This window comes from Kogia breviceps, chromosome 1, assembly GCF_026419965.1.
Source record: "Kogia breviceps isolate mKogBre1 chromosome 1, mKogBre1 haplotype 1, whole genome shotgun sequence".
Lineage (NCBI taxonomy): Eukaryota > Metazoa > Chordata > Mammalia > Artiodactyla > Physeteridae > Kogia > Kogia breviceps.
Genome location: NC_081310.1, coordinates 170,519,466 through 170,537,021, shown reverse-complemented (window position 1 = coordinate 170,537,021; position 17,556 = coordinate 170,519,466). Strand labels below are relative to the sequence as shown.

Here is a 17,556-nt window from a genome sequence, read left to right as displayed (position 1 = left end):
TGACCTTATTTACACCCCAAAATTACTTGCAGTGAAAACTGGAATTTATATAGAAAACTGTGGTCAGAGAAAAACAGAGGCAGTTTTATGGAGATTTTTTCTTTATTGAGAAACTTAAGACTTGGGTACATCAAATAAAACCAGTTTCTGGGGGTGGAAATCAAAACTCACAATAGAAAAAAAAAAGTTAACACTGTTTGGGCCATATCAGAACCCAGAGAATATATTCTTTTAATTGAAAAATTCTAGGTGCTTCATAATTGACCTTTTGATACAAAATGACCTATTAAATTCGCAATTTGTGGTTCTTGGTGTTGAGGTCCATAGGACAAGCTAGGACGTCTTCAAACCTTGAGCTGAATTCCATGAGGGTTTATTTGGCTTTTGAATCCTGAAAGGAAAAGCACCAACACTATAAATACATAATCAAAAAAACCTCAGAGACTCACCGAAATCTCTGATATAGTACTATAGAGCAGGGTCTCAGCCTTGGTGCCCACTGACATTTTGGCCCAGATAATTCTGTGGGGGCCGTCCTGTGTATTGCAGGACGTTTAGCAGCATCCCTGGACTCTACCCAACTAGATACCAGTAATATTCCCAGCTGTGACAACCAAAAATGTCTCCAGATATTGGCAAATGTCCTCTGAGAAGGCACCCTTGGTTAAGAACCAGTGCCTTCGAGGCTACTTGTATGTAAGGCCCCACCCATGACCCTTCCTGGCCATCCTTGCTTAAACTCCAAATGACAGGGCTCAGACCCTTGACAAGGAGCTATGACTATGCCAAGTCAAGCCCTACCAACACATGAGCTCTGGCCCTTACCATGTGCTCTTTTCCCTTGCCTCTCTGCCCATGTTCATTTGGTCCTCTCTTTTCTCCATCTGGAGGCAACCACCAGTCCTCGTCAGAGATCCTAGTTAAGCTTCACTGCCCCAAGTCCCTGCAGACAGAGGCCCTGACCCCCAAATGCAGAAGTCGACGGGAACACACCTCGTAAAGGTAGCCAGGTGTGTCTGTTTCTCTCACTCTCACACCAAGGCCTCTGCCCGCTGTGTTTCCGAGCTAACCTGTGGATGCCACACAACTGACCTCACAACCTCAAGCCAAACTAGGGAGATGCTCATAGAAATGAGGCTGTGGGATCGGATTATGACAATGCCTCGTATATCCACCATTATTCGAGATGAACAAGGTGATTCCTGAGAAAGACCTAACCAGGTGCTCTTTATGGAGAGTTGTTTGTGTCTTCTAATTTACCACCAGGACTCTCTTTTTTCCATATTCACTCATCCAGGTGACAGAAAAAACCCAGGTAACAGCCTGCCCAAGTTATCAGGTTAAGGGATAGAAACATGGCTGTACATATACATTGCCCCTAATCTTTCAGGGAGATGTTCAAGAGTCATAACCATTGCAGGAAATAAAAAGAGTGAAACATACGGTTTGTCCTTGTCTAAGAGGTAGCAGCAGCAACAGCGCCCACCTTCTGGGCAGCTTCTTTCTTGGCATGATGAGCCTGTAGGACCGCCACAGCTTCATCCACCTGTGAGAAACTCCAGGTGGTCAGTGACATCTGAGGAGAGCCCCTCCGGCCCTCCCTGGCGCCCAGGCCCCAGCGGTGGCCTCTCCTGGTGCTGACCGCTCTTCCAGATACCCACACGCCAGCAGCCCTCAGGTCACAGGCAAGGCACGAGGAGGTCTCAGGGCAGCAGACCCTTCTCTCTGCCGCCCCTGGGTGTCCAAGGCCACCCCCTGTCCTCCTGAGCCGAGTAAGCGGAAGCCGCGGGGGTCTGGGAACCTGGTCACCTTGGAGCGGAGAGACTCGGGGGACTCCAGCATGTGCAGCAGCTCCGAGTTGTCAATCTCCAGCAGCATCCCCGTAATCTTCCCAGCCAGGTTTGAGTGCATCGTCTGGATGAGCGGGAACAAACGTTCACCTGTGGGAAGGTACTCCGTGAAAAACCCAGTGGCATCCCAGTAGAGAACGGACGCTGGTGTCCAGGTCAGTAGCAGCCCTGGCCCCCTCTTCTGCAAGCACGTGGGTCACTCACCCAGCATCTGTTTCTGTTCCTGTGGGGGTGCTGCGGCCAGCATGGAGGCGGTCAGTGGCTCCTGGCCCTGCACGTGGACCGCAGGCTGGGGTGCCTGGGAACCAGGAGAGGCGGCGGGTTAGCACCCGGGTAAGTACAGTGACAGTGGTCATGTGCCCAACCACTTGAGTCTACTGAGTTAAAGAGAAGGAGGTAGTTGTCTTTGCTGTCAGGGAACTGACTGCAGTCTTGGGATTGAGGGAGAGGAACAGAGTGGTGGGAGCAAAAAACATAACCAACCACAGTTAAAATGCCACATGCTATTCGAAGAGAAGGGAAATGACTAAGAAAAACCTACAGTGCTACACAATCATTTACCAAATGATTTTACTTTACTCAAGGCTACAATGATCATAATTTACCCAAGGCTGCCCAAGACGTTGAAGCCTTGTTAATAAATAAGGTACTGTGAACATTTGTATGTGTAGCCCTTTCCTGAAAGTTAGTTTTCCTTTAGGGTGAATTCCCAGTAGAGACTGGGTCGAAGAACATGAATAGGAAAATGCTTATAATTACATCCTCTATCACTTTTACTGAACCGCATTTTTTTATTGTATTAAAATGCTGAGCACCATCAACACACAATGTCAATTCCAGTCACAGTCCTAAATGTAGGGTCTTATAGGCAAAAATATTTCTCACAGTGCCAAGTTCTGGGAAATTTCCAACTTAGAGCACAGAGCAGGAGGAAGCAAGGCCCAGCATAGCTCCTCCAACCAAACTGCAGAATTTTGCCACAACCTCGCTGCTTGGCCTGCCTAAGAGGCGCAACTCTAGAGATAGCAGCTCCAGCTTAGAGAACCTGACATCCAGGTCCAATTCCTCCACCCAGCCTAATACCTCTGAAGATGAACCTTTCATCTAAGATGTTCTTTCCGACCCAGTCACCTGGGAAGAGCAGCTAAGGATCAACTCGACCACTGGATGCGAAAGTGAAATGGAAGCTTCTAAGAGCTGAGAGCCCATGCACGTGGTACGGAGGAGAGCAGGAAGTGCAGCTGCCTCCTCTGGGGCATTGCTGAGTCAACCGTTATCAAAAGAACACTTGCAAGCCCCTTATCTCCCACAAGGGCAGGGTCACCACATGGGACCCGGCTCCCTGACACAGAGCAGGCATTTAATACCTGTTGAGGGAATCCAAGCAAGGCAGCTTTTGAATCATGTGGAAGTGGGGCGGACCCTTCTAGGGTTCTGTTTGGTGGACCTCACCTGCAGGGGCTGGATGGCGGGGTGAGGGCTGCGGACACTGGAGGCGTATTTGTAAGGTGCCACAGCCCGAGGAGCAGCAGCAGCGACAGCGGCACGAGGCGCTAGGTTCTGCACAGCTGTGGGAACACCTTAGGAAAAGGACAAGTAAAATTAAAGCCCATCGGTCTGGGCAAAGACCCGTCAAATCCCATCTTTCCCCATTCTGTGTGCATCCAATACCACCTCCAGACTGGCAGCTGTCAGTCAGCCCTTGCTGGGCGGCACCAGCCCCACCAAAGTCCATAGCCAAGCGGTCCGGGCACTCAGACCCTACAACAGACCAGCAAATGCACATCAGTGTTGGCAGCAGATGTCCAACTGGCCACGTCCCACGGAAGGAGCAATTCCAAAGCATGTTCATACAGCACACATCACACATGGGGCCGCTACTGCTACTTTCGAGGAGAGCCAACAGAAAACATACAACTCTTGCCACCTCTTGGAACACAGGACATAATCTGCAAAAAAGTCCCTTGAATCTCCCAACCCCACCCAAAGAACAGGTTGCCTCTGTCGTCATTCAGCTAACAAATTTCTACAATTAACCTTGTTCACGTGAGTCACCGATGAGGCAAAGAATCTTAAAAGGAACCAACACTCAGAACTCATATTGTTTCCCTGCTCCTTAAGTACCCACCTAAGCACACAGCTAAGAGTACAGAACCAGGACCGGACAACACGGTGAGCCCAGTGAACTGACCGACCCTGCGCAGAGCCTAGTCGTCCTGACTCCCTCCTCCCCGGGCCACACTTCAAGGCCAGTTTGCTCACCGACTCTCTGAGCAGTAGTAGGAAGGCCACGAGAGGCCGGAGCATTACCAGTTGGAGCCAGATGGCGAAGAGCTGGACGAGGCCCAGACTGGCGTATAGCACTTGGCATTCCTTGGAAGCCTGGTGAAGAGACAAAAAATGCACATCACTGATAAACGGCACAGCCGAACCTAGGCTGTGCCTCAGAGGGGGCAGGGAGGGGAGGCAGGGGAAGCCAGGACAGGTACATCCTGGGTGATCAAATAACTGTTCCCCACCACCTACCTTGAGGTCTCCCACCTTGCTGCCAGCGTGGATTAGGCCTCATCTGTGCTAACTGGTTAGGTGTGTAATATGGAGGTCTTCCCTGAGCCTGTAAGAAAGAGCAGCCAAGCCCTTTTATTTAAGGACCTGAAGCCACACTAGAGAAGTATCTCATCTCACTACCAGGCCCTAGGCTAATTATTCAGGACAGATGCGCTCTCTACTCAAGAGCTTGCGGGAGGGACAGCCAGTTAACAGGGACTCTTTTACTCTACCCCCGCCACTGTGTGTGCACAACCACAAGTTAAGTCCTTCCTCGTTTTATTTGAAGGATCTTTACTGTGATATTCTAGAACTCCAATACCCAAAAATACCTCTCCCCAACCACTGTGGACTATAGGAGCAGCTGTCAGCAGGCAGCTTCCAAGGAAACAGGAGCATACTGCAGACCCACCTGTGGAACTGCTGGCACAAAGTAGCCCCCAGCTGCAGGCTGGAACTGATTTAAGATGGCATTGGCGGGGAGCGCTCTCATCCCGGCCACCCGCTGCATATACTGGTTGGTCAGGTGAGCCTTTCTCTCTTCTTTTCTCTGGGCCAGGGCGACATAGAGTGGCTTGGAGCCCACGATGCGTCCGTTCATCTCCGTGACTGCTTTGGTTGCCTCTTCAGGGGATGAGAAGCAGACAAAGCCAAACCCTTTGCTTCTCCCATCCTCCAGCATCACCTACAAAATGAGACCAGCCACTTAGGACAAAGGCATCTGTGTGTTAAAACCTGGGTTCCACTGCAAGAGTTACCGGGTCTAGGTCAGGGCTTCACAGTCCAGTCCCACGATGGACCCCAGACCAACTGAGTCACCAACTGAATCACAAACTCTAAAGGGAGAAACTAAGCATTTTCCTTTTTAGATCCCCAGGTGACTAAAGTTCCCAAATACTGTGATATGGCTAATGGTTGAACCAGGAACCCAAAGATGTTTCCTCGTACCCAGAAGCATAGCTATCTCTGGGAACTCACATAGATCTGGACATTAGCATCAAGCAAGTTATTTGTAAAACTCATCTGCCCAAGACCTTGCTGAACAAAACTTAGTAAGCTCTTAGCAAGGTTAGGACACGCTTTTGAAATACCACATGTGGACAGGAGTCATAAAATCAATGACTGCCACCATTAATTCAATGGAAATAAACACAGCAGAACTACAGCCAGCCGGGAGACAAGCAGCTGGATTCTAGTCTTGCTCTGTAATCTCTACATTTCACTCGTATCTTAGCTCACCGCCTGGTGAGCCTCCTGAAGTGGAGGACATGGGAGTAAACATGTGTATCAACCCAACACCTGTCTACCAATGATGTGGACTAGTAAGGTGTGTGAAAGCGATGTGACACCTTGATCTGGGGCACGGTGCCGGGAAACTTCAAGATATGGTTCTGGGGCTTCCCTGGTGGCGCAGTAGTTGAGAGTCCGCCTGCCGATGCAGGGGACACGGGTTCGTGCCCCGGTCCGGGAAGATCCCACATGCCGTGGAGCGGCTGGGCCCGTGAGCCATGGCCGCTGAGCCTGCGCGTCCGGAGCCTGTGCTCCGCAATGGAAGAGGCCACAACAGTGAGAGGCCTGCGTACCACAAAAAAAAAAAAAAAAAAAAAAAAAAAAAAAGATATGGTTCTGGGCTTCCCTGGTGGCGCAGTGGTTGAGAATCCGCCTGCCGATGCAGGGGACACGGGTTTGTGCCCCGGTCCGGGAGGATCCCACATGCCGCGGAGCGGCCCGCGCGCAGCGCATGCATACACACACACACACACACACACACACACACACACACACACACACACACAGAAAAAAAAGATATGGTTCTTCTGCTCTCTTCTTGCAAATGACACCTTGACATTCCTTGCGCTGCTGGAGGCCCTTCACAGGGGTGAAGAATTGAGGAAATTCCTGGGAGTGGCTTCTGGCCAACGCCCTGCGACCACTGATAATGCTCCTGGGTTGTGAGTGACAAGCTAAGGGCCAGGGCAGGGTCACCAAGTCTTTACCGGCCCGCTGGCCTCCTTTCTCATCCCCTGGAGGACTCTGTGACATCTGCCTCACCTCTGTGGAGCAGGCATAGAGTCTGAATCAGGCTATGCCCCAAAACCTTCCGATGCCATCAGTGCCTTCCACACACCCAAGGCACTAAGGACACACAATACAACATCCTCACCTAACCAGCATTCTCTTGCTCAAGGACTCAACTCCTTATCTTCACAAGGGGGTTTGTACTTACTCCCCCAGCTAACTCAGTTGCTACGATTATTAAAGAAAATCAAGCAGATGATGCACATTGCAAAACACGGAAAAACAAACTTTCCACTCCCCTCTCCTTCTTTAGGACACCAGATGGAAGTTCCCAACCCCAGCTCCCAAATCCTCAAACACCTTCATTCAAGGAAGAAGTGTGGCAGAGTTGTAGAGACAGGCCTCAAGACAAATGGAAGACAACCCGTCTGGATTTCCTCTGCTCATGCTGTGGCACCATCTGTCCCCACACCAGCACAAAGCAGCAAAGAATGGGAAAGATTCAGGTGCTCTTGGGGGGCTGGCAGGGAGGGACTGAGTCAGATGCATCTCCACATCCCAGTACTTGGGAGACAGTGCAATGTTAACCTAACGAAATGCCATTCTCCAGAGCATATACTCAGATGGGTAACCGAATGCCAGGAGGAATCTGCTAGATGAATGTGGTAGCTACTCTCAGAAATGAACAAAATTTAGATCCTATTCCTTCAATGAAACAAATGCAATAAACCTCTGCAAGTTTACAACTTCTTTCAATCCCCACATCTCATTATAAAATACCTTAGCACTGGTGATTGATCCAAAAGGAGAAAACTCTTTCCTTAACTTCTCATCATCAATGGTGTCATCCAAGTTCTTAATGTAGAGGTTCACCCCCTGAAGCAGAAAGATCTGTTAATTGCACTTCTATACTTCACACATTTCCTAAGACAGTGGTTCTCAAAATATGGGCCCCAGACATGCAGTAGCAGTATCTCCGGGTACTTGTCAGAAATGTAAATTATCAGGCCAGAACCCACACCCAATGAATCAGAAGCTATGGGACCTAGCAATCTGTTTTCACAAGCCCTGCAGGGGATTCTGATGCAAGCTCAAAGCTGAGAATCTACTGCTGAAGACTCTGACAGGACCATCAAAACAGTCCCAGCCTTTCTCACAGCTGGTCTGGCTGACCACTGACCTAGCAGGGCTCTCCATACACCGTTCCAAACAAAGTGGTATCATTTAAGCAAACAGAACGCACATGACTAAGAACAGGCTGAGGCTTCCAGAATAGAGTCCCTAAATGAATAAATTATCTTCATCCTTGTTCCAGAACCGCTGCTGTATCTGGTTAAGTACATCCTGTTAAACCTGATGATCTTGAGAGAAATGAGAAGGGGAGACTCATGGTCCCCAAAGAGAAAGCCTACCAAACTAAGGATGCTTTTGCCAACATCTCGTGGTACATCCCCTGCTGGTAGGCTGGGCTGAGACCACCTCTTACCTGATACCGACTAATTCTCTCCTGTTTCAGCTGTTCAAATTTTCGCTTTAACTCGGCCTGCCGTTCCACTTTCTTCTGTGCACGGCCGACGAAAATGACTTTCCCACTGATTTCTTTTCCATTCATCTCCTCCACAGCCTGAAGAGGAAATACATGACTTTAAATCAAGATGCAGAGGCAGGGGCCTTGCTCTGGAGGTCTGTTAAGTCCCACCAAATATTCTGTGAGAAAAATCTTCCCTACAGGGCTAAAAATTAATTTCACTCTGAAGTCAGCTAAGCCAATCCAAACTTCCTCATCAGTAAAATGGGGTTAATATTTAAATGGGTCATTGGTCCAGATAATTCAGTGAAAAAACTGTACAGTTATATAAATGTAAGCATGGTAGACATGAGCCTATGTTGATAATCTGGCTGTCACTAAATTAGGTTCTTTCAGGGTTCTGAGTGATACATGTTGAGGGCCTAGCACAATGATTCTCCCGGAAGCGGCTACTGTTCTTTTATCAGATCAGCAACTTGGGGCCCTTGGTTTCCTCACCTATGAATGGGAACAAACGCCTGCCCTACTCTTTCAACCTACAGGGCTAAACAGCTGAGGTGATGGGCACAGGCCAAGTGCTTTGAAAAGTTACGTGAAATCCCTCAGGAAGACAATTCCAGAGCACAGTGACCATGCATCACTACTAGGTACTCAGACAATCACAGCTCCGCTCTACTATGTGCTGGCAAGGCCCTGCCCACACACTAGGGCCACTCCCTACAAATCCTCCCCGACCCTCATGGTGCTCTCACCTTATTGGCATCCTCGTGTTTTTCGTAACTCACAAAGCCAAAGCCTTTGGATTTCCCACTGGGATCTCTCATCACCTTGACACTTAGAGTCTTACCTATTACCAAAGACAGAACTATTAGTAACAGCATCTCTATCACAGCTCAAGGAGAGAAGGCTTCTCTAGGAGCCACTTGAAGCAACCTCCTGCTGAGCCCAGATGGACTCTAAGAAAGAGGCACCATGCCTGGCCTTCTACTTCTGACCAAGCTGCTGAGATGGCCTTGGGGATGGGACAAAGTAGGATGAAGCCAAGAGCCAAGGCCTGGAGTCTATTCCTATCTATCTACCCTGTGGCCTTTGTCATACAAGGCATTTTACTTCTGGGTCTAGGTGGGCTCATCTGTTAAGTAAAAATAGATGAATTCCAGGTCTGATGGACTGTGAAAGGGGATACATGGGGCAAAGGACCCTGACTTACCAAACTGGCTGAATAGCTCTTTCAGACTCTCATCATCCACCTCTTCCCCAAAATTTTTGATATAAACATTGGTGAATTCCTTAGCTTTGGCTCCAAGCTCAGCTTCCCGCTCTTTTCGAGACTTGAATCTGCCCACAAACCTAAAAAGAAACCGTGAAAAACAGTGATCACTCAGAGGAACAAAACATGATTTCCAGGGGCCCGAAGGAATGCAGGTTAAAGGCTGACAGGAGAGGTTAAAACACACGAGTTCCCACCCAACCACCAAGAGAGCAAGCTCAGAGACGTCCCAACTCCCCAGCAGAAAGAGAAAGAGGCAGGACTGTCCTACAAGGACCAGCCCCAGGGCTCCTGGCTCAGGCCAGGGCTCCTCCTACCACATCACACTGCCTTCGTGAAGAAACCTGATGACCACGTTTTTAAAACGTTCATTTCTGTGCATCTATGTAAATGCATAGAAAAGGTCTGGAAGGATACAAACCAAACTGTTAACAGTGGTTAATCCTAGGAGTGAGATTGCTGGAGTGAACTAAGAGCTAGGCTTTGCTTGTTTTACTTTACTTGTTTTGGTGCTGTTTACACTTAATAGGGAAAGGTATCCATACATGGAAAACCTTTAGGCTTCTTTCCAGTGACACCTTTAGAAGACCTGACCACTGGGCACATGCACATCATTAACGCATGCCATCCCTGGTCTGTTCAGTAACACAAAGGACAGAAATGACTTTTGCTTGTCATAACCAAGATTCATTGTCTCTTCTCTCCCTGCATGGCTTAACTAAGATCCCCATCTCTCCATTCTGAAATAACCACACCAAAGTAACAAGGTCTATTATGAACAGTCTTCTGCAATGGGATAAGACTTTTCATTGTAACCAAATTAATTATTGCTGTGGAGCCAGCCTTGTATTTGAAGGCCACTGAGTCATAAGTTAGCCAAGTGGAGGGGACAATTTGCATCAACCCCTAGCGAGTCTGACCCCACGGAAAGACCTGAATCACAGAAGGCCAAGGTCACATGACTAGTACACAGCTCCTGGTCAGTCCAGGGCCCTCTCCACTCTGCCGCTGGCCAAGACCCCTGCTCAGAGTGGGCTTAAGAACTGCCTTCCAGCCAGCCCCTGTTGCCGACGCTCACAAAACCCACAGACGGATGCTTTTAAGGGAGAGGCGGCAGGCCAGCCATGGCTTGGGCAGAAAGCCCACCTTGGCGAGTCAAAAGGGCTGCCACGGCTCGGGCAGGGAGACTCACCAGCCCTGGAGTGGAGAGGTAGGAGCAGGCCACACTTGGGCCGAGAACCAGTAGCCGCCTTGTGTGTGCCAGTTAATACCGAGGTGGGGCCACGGCTGGCTCATGCGACGGCTGTTGCTCCGGACTGGGACACTCACACTTTGCGGTCATTGAGGAGCATGCCATTCATCTTCTCGATGGCCTTGTCGGCAGCCTCCTGGGTCTCGAAGTGGACAAAGGCATAACCCTTAGAGCCGTTCTCATCACACACCACCTGTCAAAGACAAGGCGGGCCACTTCAGCACCACTGCCCAGCTGCAGAGACTAGAGAACTGTGTGGGCTCCTGGGTCTGAGAGGCCTCTAGCCAATCCATGTTCAAAAGGCAGGAGACTACAGCAGGTACCCAATAATGTTCCATTTATAAATGGTACCCACCATTAAGCTGCTTCTATTCCAAATGTTTTCTTACTTCATTAAAAAAATATATTAAGATCTGGGTGCAAAAACCACAGGGCTACAGAATGACGAACCACTTTCCAAGCCCACAACAGAATTTCAGTCTAGTGTGGAGTCAGACATGTAAGCCACCACCACACAAGCTGTACAAAATGCTCCACATAAACAGGTGTGTGGAGAAGGAAGAGGGTGAGTTCATGCTTCTAACATGACTAAGTACAGCTTCCTGGAGACCAGAGGCCTTGCTCTGGTACTTGCCAGCCCCCCACTCCCCAGGAGAAACCTTTTGATACCTTCCAAAGCTAGAAAACAGGAAGGATATTTCAGGCAGAGGGAAGAATAAACAAAGACACGAAAGCGCCTGCTGGTTTATGCTGGGCTGTGGCACCAAGATTTGCTGCAGTGAACTTTTAGACTTCAGAGCCATTTCCAGCATTCTGAAAATTATCATACCCGGTCACCCAATTCCAAGCAATTTCCCATTTGGTATTTGTTTTCATGATTCTGTAATTATTCTGCTGAAATCATTTAATCAGTGTTTACCTTGCAGGACAGAATGTTTCCAAAAGCAGAAAAAGTATCATAAAGTGCCTTGTTATCTATAGATTTGTCCAGGTTCTTGATGAAGACATTTCCCACGCCAGATTTTCTCAAAGAGGGATCCCTCTGAGACCACATGATACGGATTGGCTTTCCCTTAATCACATCAAAGTTCATGGTATCCAAGGCCCGCTCAGCTGCAAGAGAGAAACATATTTCAGTCAAGGATATAAAACATTACCTGCCACCATCCCAGGAACAGATAACTCAAGAACTTTCAAGGTAAGCACTCTGATGAAATTCAACTCTATCAAAATTAAAGGACATCAGATTCCTCTAGCCTGCAGTGCTACTGAGGCTAAGTTCTAGCTAATCGTCCTCCTTCATGGCCGAAGTCTCAACCCCTCTGGGGTAAGGAGGTTACGCAAGATAATCTAAATGGGTTTATAGCACCAGGATCAAATAACACCTCACATTTGACTAAGCTTTATCATTTATAAACGAATTTGCAGCCTACTACCCACCAGGATGGAGGTGGAAGAGGTGAAATGATCCCTCTTATAAAACGGACAAACTTATGTTCAGGATGGCTAGATGGTATAACTAACTACTGACTAAGAAACTAATGGCAGACTTTCTGATTATTTTTCAGTAAGGTATTGCATCAGCGTTATCAACTAGCTGTCACTTAGTATACAACCTGTCTATGAGACAAATGACTAAAAAAACCTGTGAGCGTTCGATTGGGGAAAATGTGCTATCTCCAAATTCAGCCCAGTTTCTTATATTTTCAATTTCTGAGAACAGAAATTGATTCAGACAAAAAAGCCTCAATCATCAAAATGATGGCCACACATGGAAATGTTCTTTGTATCATCAGGACAAGAAGGATGAAACTGCAACCCCTTTCTACCTAAGTTGACAGTGGAGGCAGGCCCTGCATCTAGTGGTTTCTAGGCTATCTAGAAGCCTTCATCTGCGTTCTATGGAATTCCAGGACTTTCAAATGCCCTGGTGCCCAACAAAGTTCTCAACCCAGTGCTTGGGGACGCTTCCTTAGCTTCCCAACCAGATCCATGTATACACCATGGAGACCATTTAAAGAACCAGAGGCCAAAATACCCCTCACCTGTCAGCAGAACACTTCTCTTTCCTGGTAGCAGAAAGGACCCAGACCCACTTCCCCTGACTTATGCACTGACAGCTCCCAGAATCTCCTCCTCCACTAAGGGATGGGGGTAGAGGGTGTTTCTCCTGCCTCAAGGCACCATCTCACTTAAAACAAGGACACAATCTCTAACTCTGCCCCTCCACAGGCTCAGCTGTCCAGTCAGCCAGCAAGGTATCTCCTTGCCCTATTTCTAACCATCTTTCCCACTTTCCTCAGGTGGGCTGGTTCAGCATGAGAGGGGAGATCAGGGAAAGAGGGGACAGCAGATCTAAGTCAGTGCAAGTCCAGGACAGAAAGAAGGGCTCGCTTGTGAGGACTCTGTGATCCACAGCCGGGGACCCCTACCTGTGTTGCGTGAATTAGCAGCGAAGGAGCCCATTTCAACACAGCTCCTGTCTATTTCCAGAGAGGGCTGCACAAGGCAACTCGGCTTAGTCTGACAAATCTGGCTGCACTTATTTATAGCAGGGAGAGGTCCTGCAGAGGTATGTGTTGGCAGAGACACTAACCAATGGCTTCTGCTACTATCTCTAAGTGACAGGACTTTTGCTCAGAAGAGTCAAGGAGGCAGACAACAGCCAATGTGCCCACTACTCCCCCTGAAAAAGGCCACACTCAGCTACCTTCTTTGTGCCCTGTGACCAGACACAACTCAGAGCACACTGAACTGACGGTAGCAGTGCCTTGTGTCTCTCAACAAGTGCAATTCTCTGGTCTCAGCTGCATCCTGGGCAAGTGATATTCTCTGTGCTTCACAGACAGTGAACAAAGTGGAGACAAAAATAGGGACCCGGAGATCCTTGGCCACGGAATAGCTTGTTTCTCCCAGTAATGGTCTCTACAGTTGTTCCCTTTTATTCTGGAGTCACGTGCAGCCCCTGATTAGGTTTCTTCTGGCCTCACTCGGGCCAGGCCTGCAGCATACCTCTCCACGCTCCAGGCTATGGCCCCAGTCAGGGCTGGCAGAGCACTGCACCCACAGTCCCAGCTTAGCCTCCCACCTTTTGCAGCTGCTTTTCTCCCTGAGAAGTCCCATTTTCTTCAGATGGGATGAAGTAAAAGGGTTTTGACAATTATAAAGCACTGTACACAGGTGAGGCGATAATCCCCACCAGCCTAGCGGATTTCCAAGAGGGGCTTCCCCAGACTACCTGCGTACCACGCTCCACAGCCCAGGGCTTGTCCAGAGAAAGAACTCCTCCGCCCCAGTGGCAAACATGCAGACGAGGGAGCTGGCCCAGTACCACACACAGTCTGGTGGTGCTAACACAAGTGCCTGCTCAAGTTCAACACACAACATTGTTCCCCTGCTTCCTACCTGCCCGGAAAAACCCCTTATCAGCACAAAGTCAAAGACTCTTAGCCCAAGGTACAGTAAGGGGCGGGGGCAACAGCTTTGCCTAGTAGAATTTTTGAAGGAATTGTGTCTCAATCATCCTTCCTGCCTCTTCCGCAGGCCTGTGAGGGGACCGAACCCCTGGCCACTGACCAGGCAAGGCTCACAGAGCAAACCGCCCACATACGGAATGACAGCGACTTCCTTCTGGTCCCGTTTTACAGCCTCCTTGGGCTCCAACCCCACCAGCACCCATTAGCCCAAGGTCACCCGGTTAGCAAGTGTTGTGGAAGCAAGACTGAAACTCCGGTCGTCTGATGCCCGGATCCTGCGTTCTCAACCCCCATGGCCCGTCCCCGACTAGGGCTTCTGCAGCAACGTGCTGTCGCGATGCCCCCTCCACGGGGGTGGGGACCTGCCCGGAGAAGGAATCTTAGGGTCCCCAGAGAGCCCACGGACTTGTGGCCACCGCTTGTACTCACCGTCAGCCGGCTGCTGGAAGTTGACGTAGGCATAACCCAGGGAGCGGCGGGTGATCATGTCGCGGCAGACCCGGATGGACAGCACAGGCCCCGCAGGACTGAACTTTTCGTACAGCATGGCCTCGGTGACGTCCGAGTGCAGGTCACCCACGTACAGGGAGGCCATGGGGTAGCTGCTGGCCGCAGCGTTCATCTCCCCAGCCCCCAGCACCCCGAGCCCCGCCAGGAGGACTTCTTAGGGGGGGCCACACAGGACAAAGGGGGCTCCGCTCCGAGCCGCGGCCCACAGGTGGCAGTGAAGCTCAGAGAAGCTGGAGTCGGATCCGAGGGCCGGAGAGGAGTGCGGGGACGGCTCGGACGAGACTGCCCAACCACAGACAAAAGGCTCTCAAAAACAATATGGCCCTCCCTGGGAGTTTGTTAATTTTCAGCTGTCCTGGTCTCGAAGCTCCCAATTTCAAAAACTGAAAACAATGAAAACGGGGACTGTCCTCCAAATCACAAAAATTCTTCCCGAGGCAACCCAGTGGTGCCCACGGCGGCCTCCGGAACGTGCGTTTCTCTATAAATATAGGCCTCGGGCTCCCGGCGGTTTAAGATTACAGCAACCCGGGGAAGAGGGAAACCAAATATTTGTCGGTGCCGACTCGGCAAGCCCCGGGCGGCCGGAGCGCGCAGCCGCCTCCCACGCCGGGCCGGCGAAGGACAGCGCGGACACGTGGAGCGCGGAGGCCGGCGCGCGGGGGGCGAGGGCGGCGGGCGCGGGGCTGCCACGCGGCGCGGCCGGGCGATGGGCTGAGGCGCGTGGACGCGGGCGCGCGAGCGGCTCACCACCGGACCGACGGACGGGGACCGACGAACGCCCAGGTGCGGCGGCGGCGGCGGCGGCGGCGTCGGGCAGGCCGGAAGCGTGCAAAAGTGACTTCCCCGCGGGTTCTCCGAGGTGGATTCGCTCTTTTTTCTTTCTTTCTTTCTTTCTTTTTTTTTAAGATTTTAAAGGGTTTTCGGGTTTTTTTTAGTCTTTTTCTCTTTTTTTTTTCTTCAGGCTGCTAGGCCCGAAAGCGACGGAGGCTGCGGCGACCCGGGGCGGAGAGAGGCGGCCGGGGGAGCCACCGCTCCATTTATACCCGCCCGCCCCGGGCGCTGCTGGTCGAAGGGCGCCTCGCGACCTGGGCGCAGTCGTGCCCGCCCACTCGGCCCGGGGGCCCGAGGCGGGGCGGCCACGCGAGAGCGTCCCGGCACGGCCGCGCGGCGCCACAGCGACCCCTGGCGCGTGGAGGACCGCTTCACTGGGGCCTCCGCCGGACCCAAGGGCCGTTTTCCCTACGAGTGGGTAGAGAGTAAATCACCCGCCCCTCTCAGACTAGAACCCAGGGATAAAGTTACCCACCGGCACGCATCATATTTATAATCGATGTCTTGCCTAACTGTAAAATAAAGATGACATAAAATAAATTATAGTTACATAATAGGTGCTCCGCTATGTAAATGACTGGGCTCAAATAACGGAGAGGACGTTCTGAAGTTTTTAGAATACTGGGACCTAAAGGTAGAATCATTGGGAACATGACAGCTACTCATGCAGTAGTGCCCGTGGGTGACGGGATTCTCTGGAAAGATGAACAAATTTGTGGAAAGCTTCAATAAAACAAAATACAATCATCTTTCTATTTACAAGGTAGTGGTGTTCCTGGAAATTTAGTTGATATTAAAGGGCACAAAATATGTTCTGTTTCCATGTTAAAGGGAGTCAGGGTCTAAGCTCTGTGGCACTGTCCCCGTGCATTGCAAGATATAATAGAGACAGCATCTCTTCTTCCATAAATGCCAGGAACCACCCTCATCATCACTATGATGACCAAAAATGGAAATTACTAAAAGCACGCAGACACTCCCATTGAAAAGCATTGATTTGATTAAATGAATGAAGAAATGTTAGTATTTATATATTCATTCAAAGAAATGGGCTCACTCTCTGTCAACACCGGATAAAGGTGCTGGGGGATACCATGATGGACAAGGCAGAGGAAGTCCCTCTCTCCCTCATGAAGTTTATATTCTAGTTAGTGTATTAAATCAAGAAACATTTAGGGAGCACTCCATCTATAGGTAGATCCCCTCCTCAGGGAAGACTTCCTAGACCACCCAGTGGTTTAAAGCCTGCCAGCACTGTTCATCCCAGCACAGCGGGTCTGTACTGCATAGATGGTATGATCTGTCAAGAGAAAGAATGAGTCCAGGGTTGGGAAGAGGAAGGAAAAAAAACTTCATGGTGAGGACATGGCTGCAGGTGAGGTCTCTGCAGCTGAGGATTCTGTAGTATAGCAGGAATGTCAGAGCTTTGCTTTCTGGATTCATTCGTCATTCAACAAACTTTATGTGGCATTTCTAAGAGCCAGTCTTGCTCTGTTCCAAGTGCTGGGGAAGACATGTGAGCTAAACATTCACGGACCATCCTGCCCTTATGAGAGAGAGAGATGAAAAGCAAGCAAATATGGGTGTGTATAGAATTTGTAAAAAGGGCTTTGAATCTAGAGACTTTTTGAGTGTAAGAGCAGGGGAAACCCAGCCCCATCCTCCCAGCAGGAGGTCAGTTCCACCTACAAAAGCTCTATTTCCTATAAGCAACAATGGCTCTGCCCCTCAGGAAGGAAGACCCTTCCTTGTCCACAGACAGGGTCTTTGAGATCTTGGAGGTTTGGTCCAGGCAAAAGACAGCACAACTTTGGACCGTTGTCACATCTCTGGGCCTCCTCCATCTGTATGATGGGCTCAGTCAGCCCTTTAAGGAAGAGGGGCCCAGTATCTGCCCACTAGAGGGAAGATGTTCTTCCCTTCCTACCCTCCAAGGAAAGCTTCCTGGAGGAGGTAGCAATGAAGCTGGACCTTTAAAAGAAGGTCGTGTTTTGGAAGGTAGAAATGGATGAAGGCAGGGAGATCATTCTACAGACAGAAGTACAGAGATGGATAAACCATTTGTTAGCTTAGTAAGTCATTTTACACTCTTGGGGCTTAGTTTCCCTCATTGGTAGAATAGGTATGATATGAGATAGTATACGTATACCTTTACACAGTGCCAGGCATACAAGAAGTATTTGGTAGACAGTGGATAATATAATACTGTATTATTACAACATGACATTTTCAAGGTTGCTATGAGTAGCCCAATGAGGCTAGAACGTAGG

At 49.8% G+C, this 17,556-nt stretch overlaps 1 protein-coding gene and 1 non-coding gene across 10 annotated transcripts; both read right to left on the bottom strand.

Moving 5' to 3' along the window:
* Positions 1-83: 83 nt before the first annotated feature.
* Positions 84-15,104, bottom strand: PABPC4 (poly(A) binding protein cytoplasmic 4). 9 transcript variants are annotated; one of them, XM_059043807.2, is made up of 16 exons: positions 14,372-15,104; positions 11,386-11,579; positions 10,544-10,659; positions 9,155-9,294; positions 8,697-8,791; positions 7,903-8,040; positions 7,197-7,292; positions 4,810-5,082; positions 4,377-4,464; positions 4,161-4,232; positions 3,525-3,611; positions 3,303-3,430; positions 2,055-2,148; positions 1,810-1,940; positions 1,444-1,546; positions 84-391 (listed from the first exon to the last, which is right to left on the bottom strand). In XM_059043807.2, exons 1-15 carry the CDS (start codon positions 14,562-14,564, stop codon positions 1,457-1,459), a joined length of 1,935 nt encoding a protein of 644 aa, XP_058899790.1. In that variant the 5' UTR covers positions 14,565-15,104; the 3' UTR covers positions 84-391; positions 1,444-1,456. The 9 variants fall into 9 exon arrangements, with proteins under 9 accessions (XP_058899790.1, XP_058899763.1, XP_058899777.1 ...); XM_059043780.2 differs by having other exon boundaries at positions 4,113-4,232; positions 14,372-15,072; XM_059043794.2 differs by having other exon boundaries at positions 4,113-4,232; positions 4,392-4,464; positions 14,372-14,647.
* Positions 6,792-6,926, bottom strand: LOC131747124 (small nucleolar RNA SNORA55). Its single transcript, XR_009332764.1, has one exon. It is a non-coding gene; the product is annotated as a small nucleolar RNA SNORA55 (small nucleolar RNA).
* Positions 15,105-17,556: the final 2,452 nt, after the last annotated feature.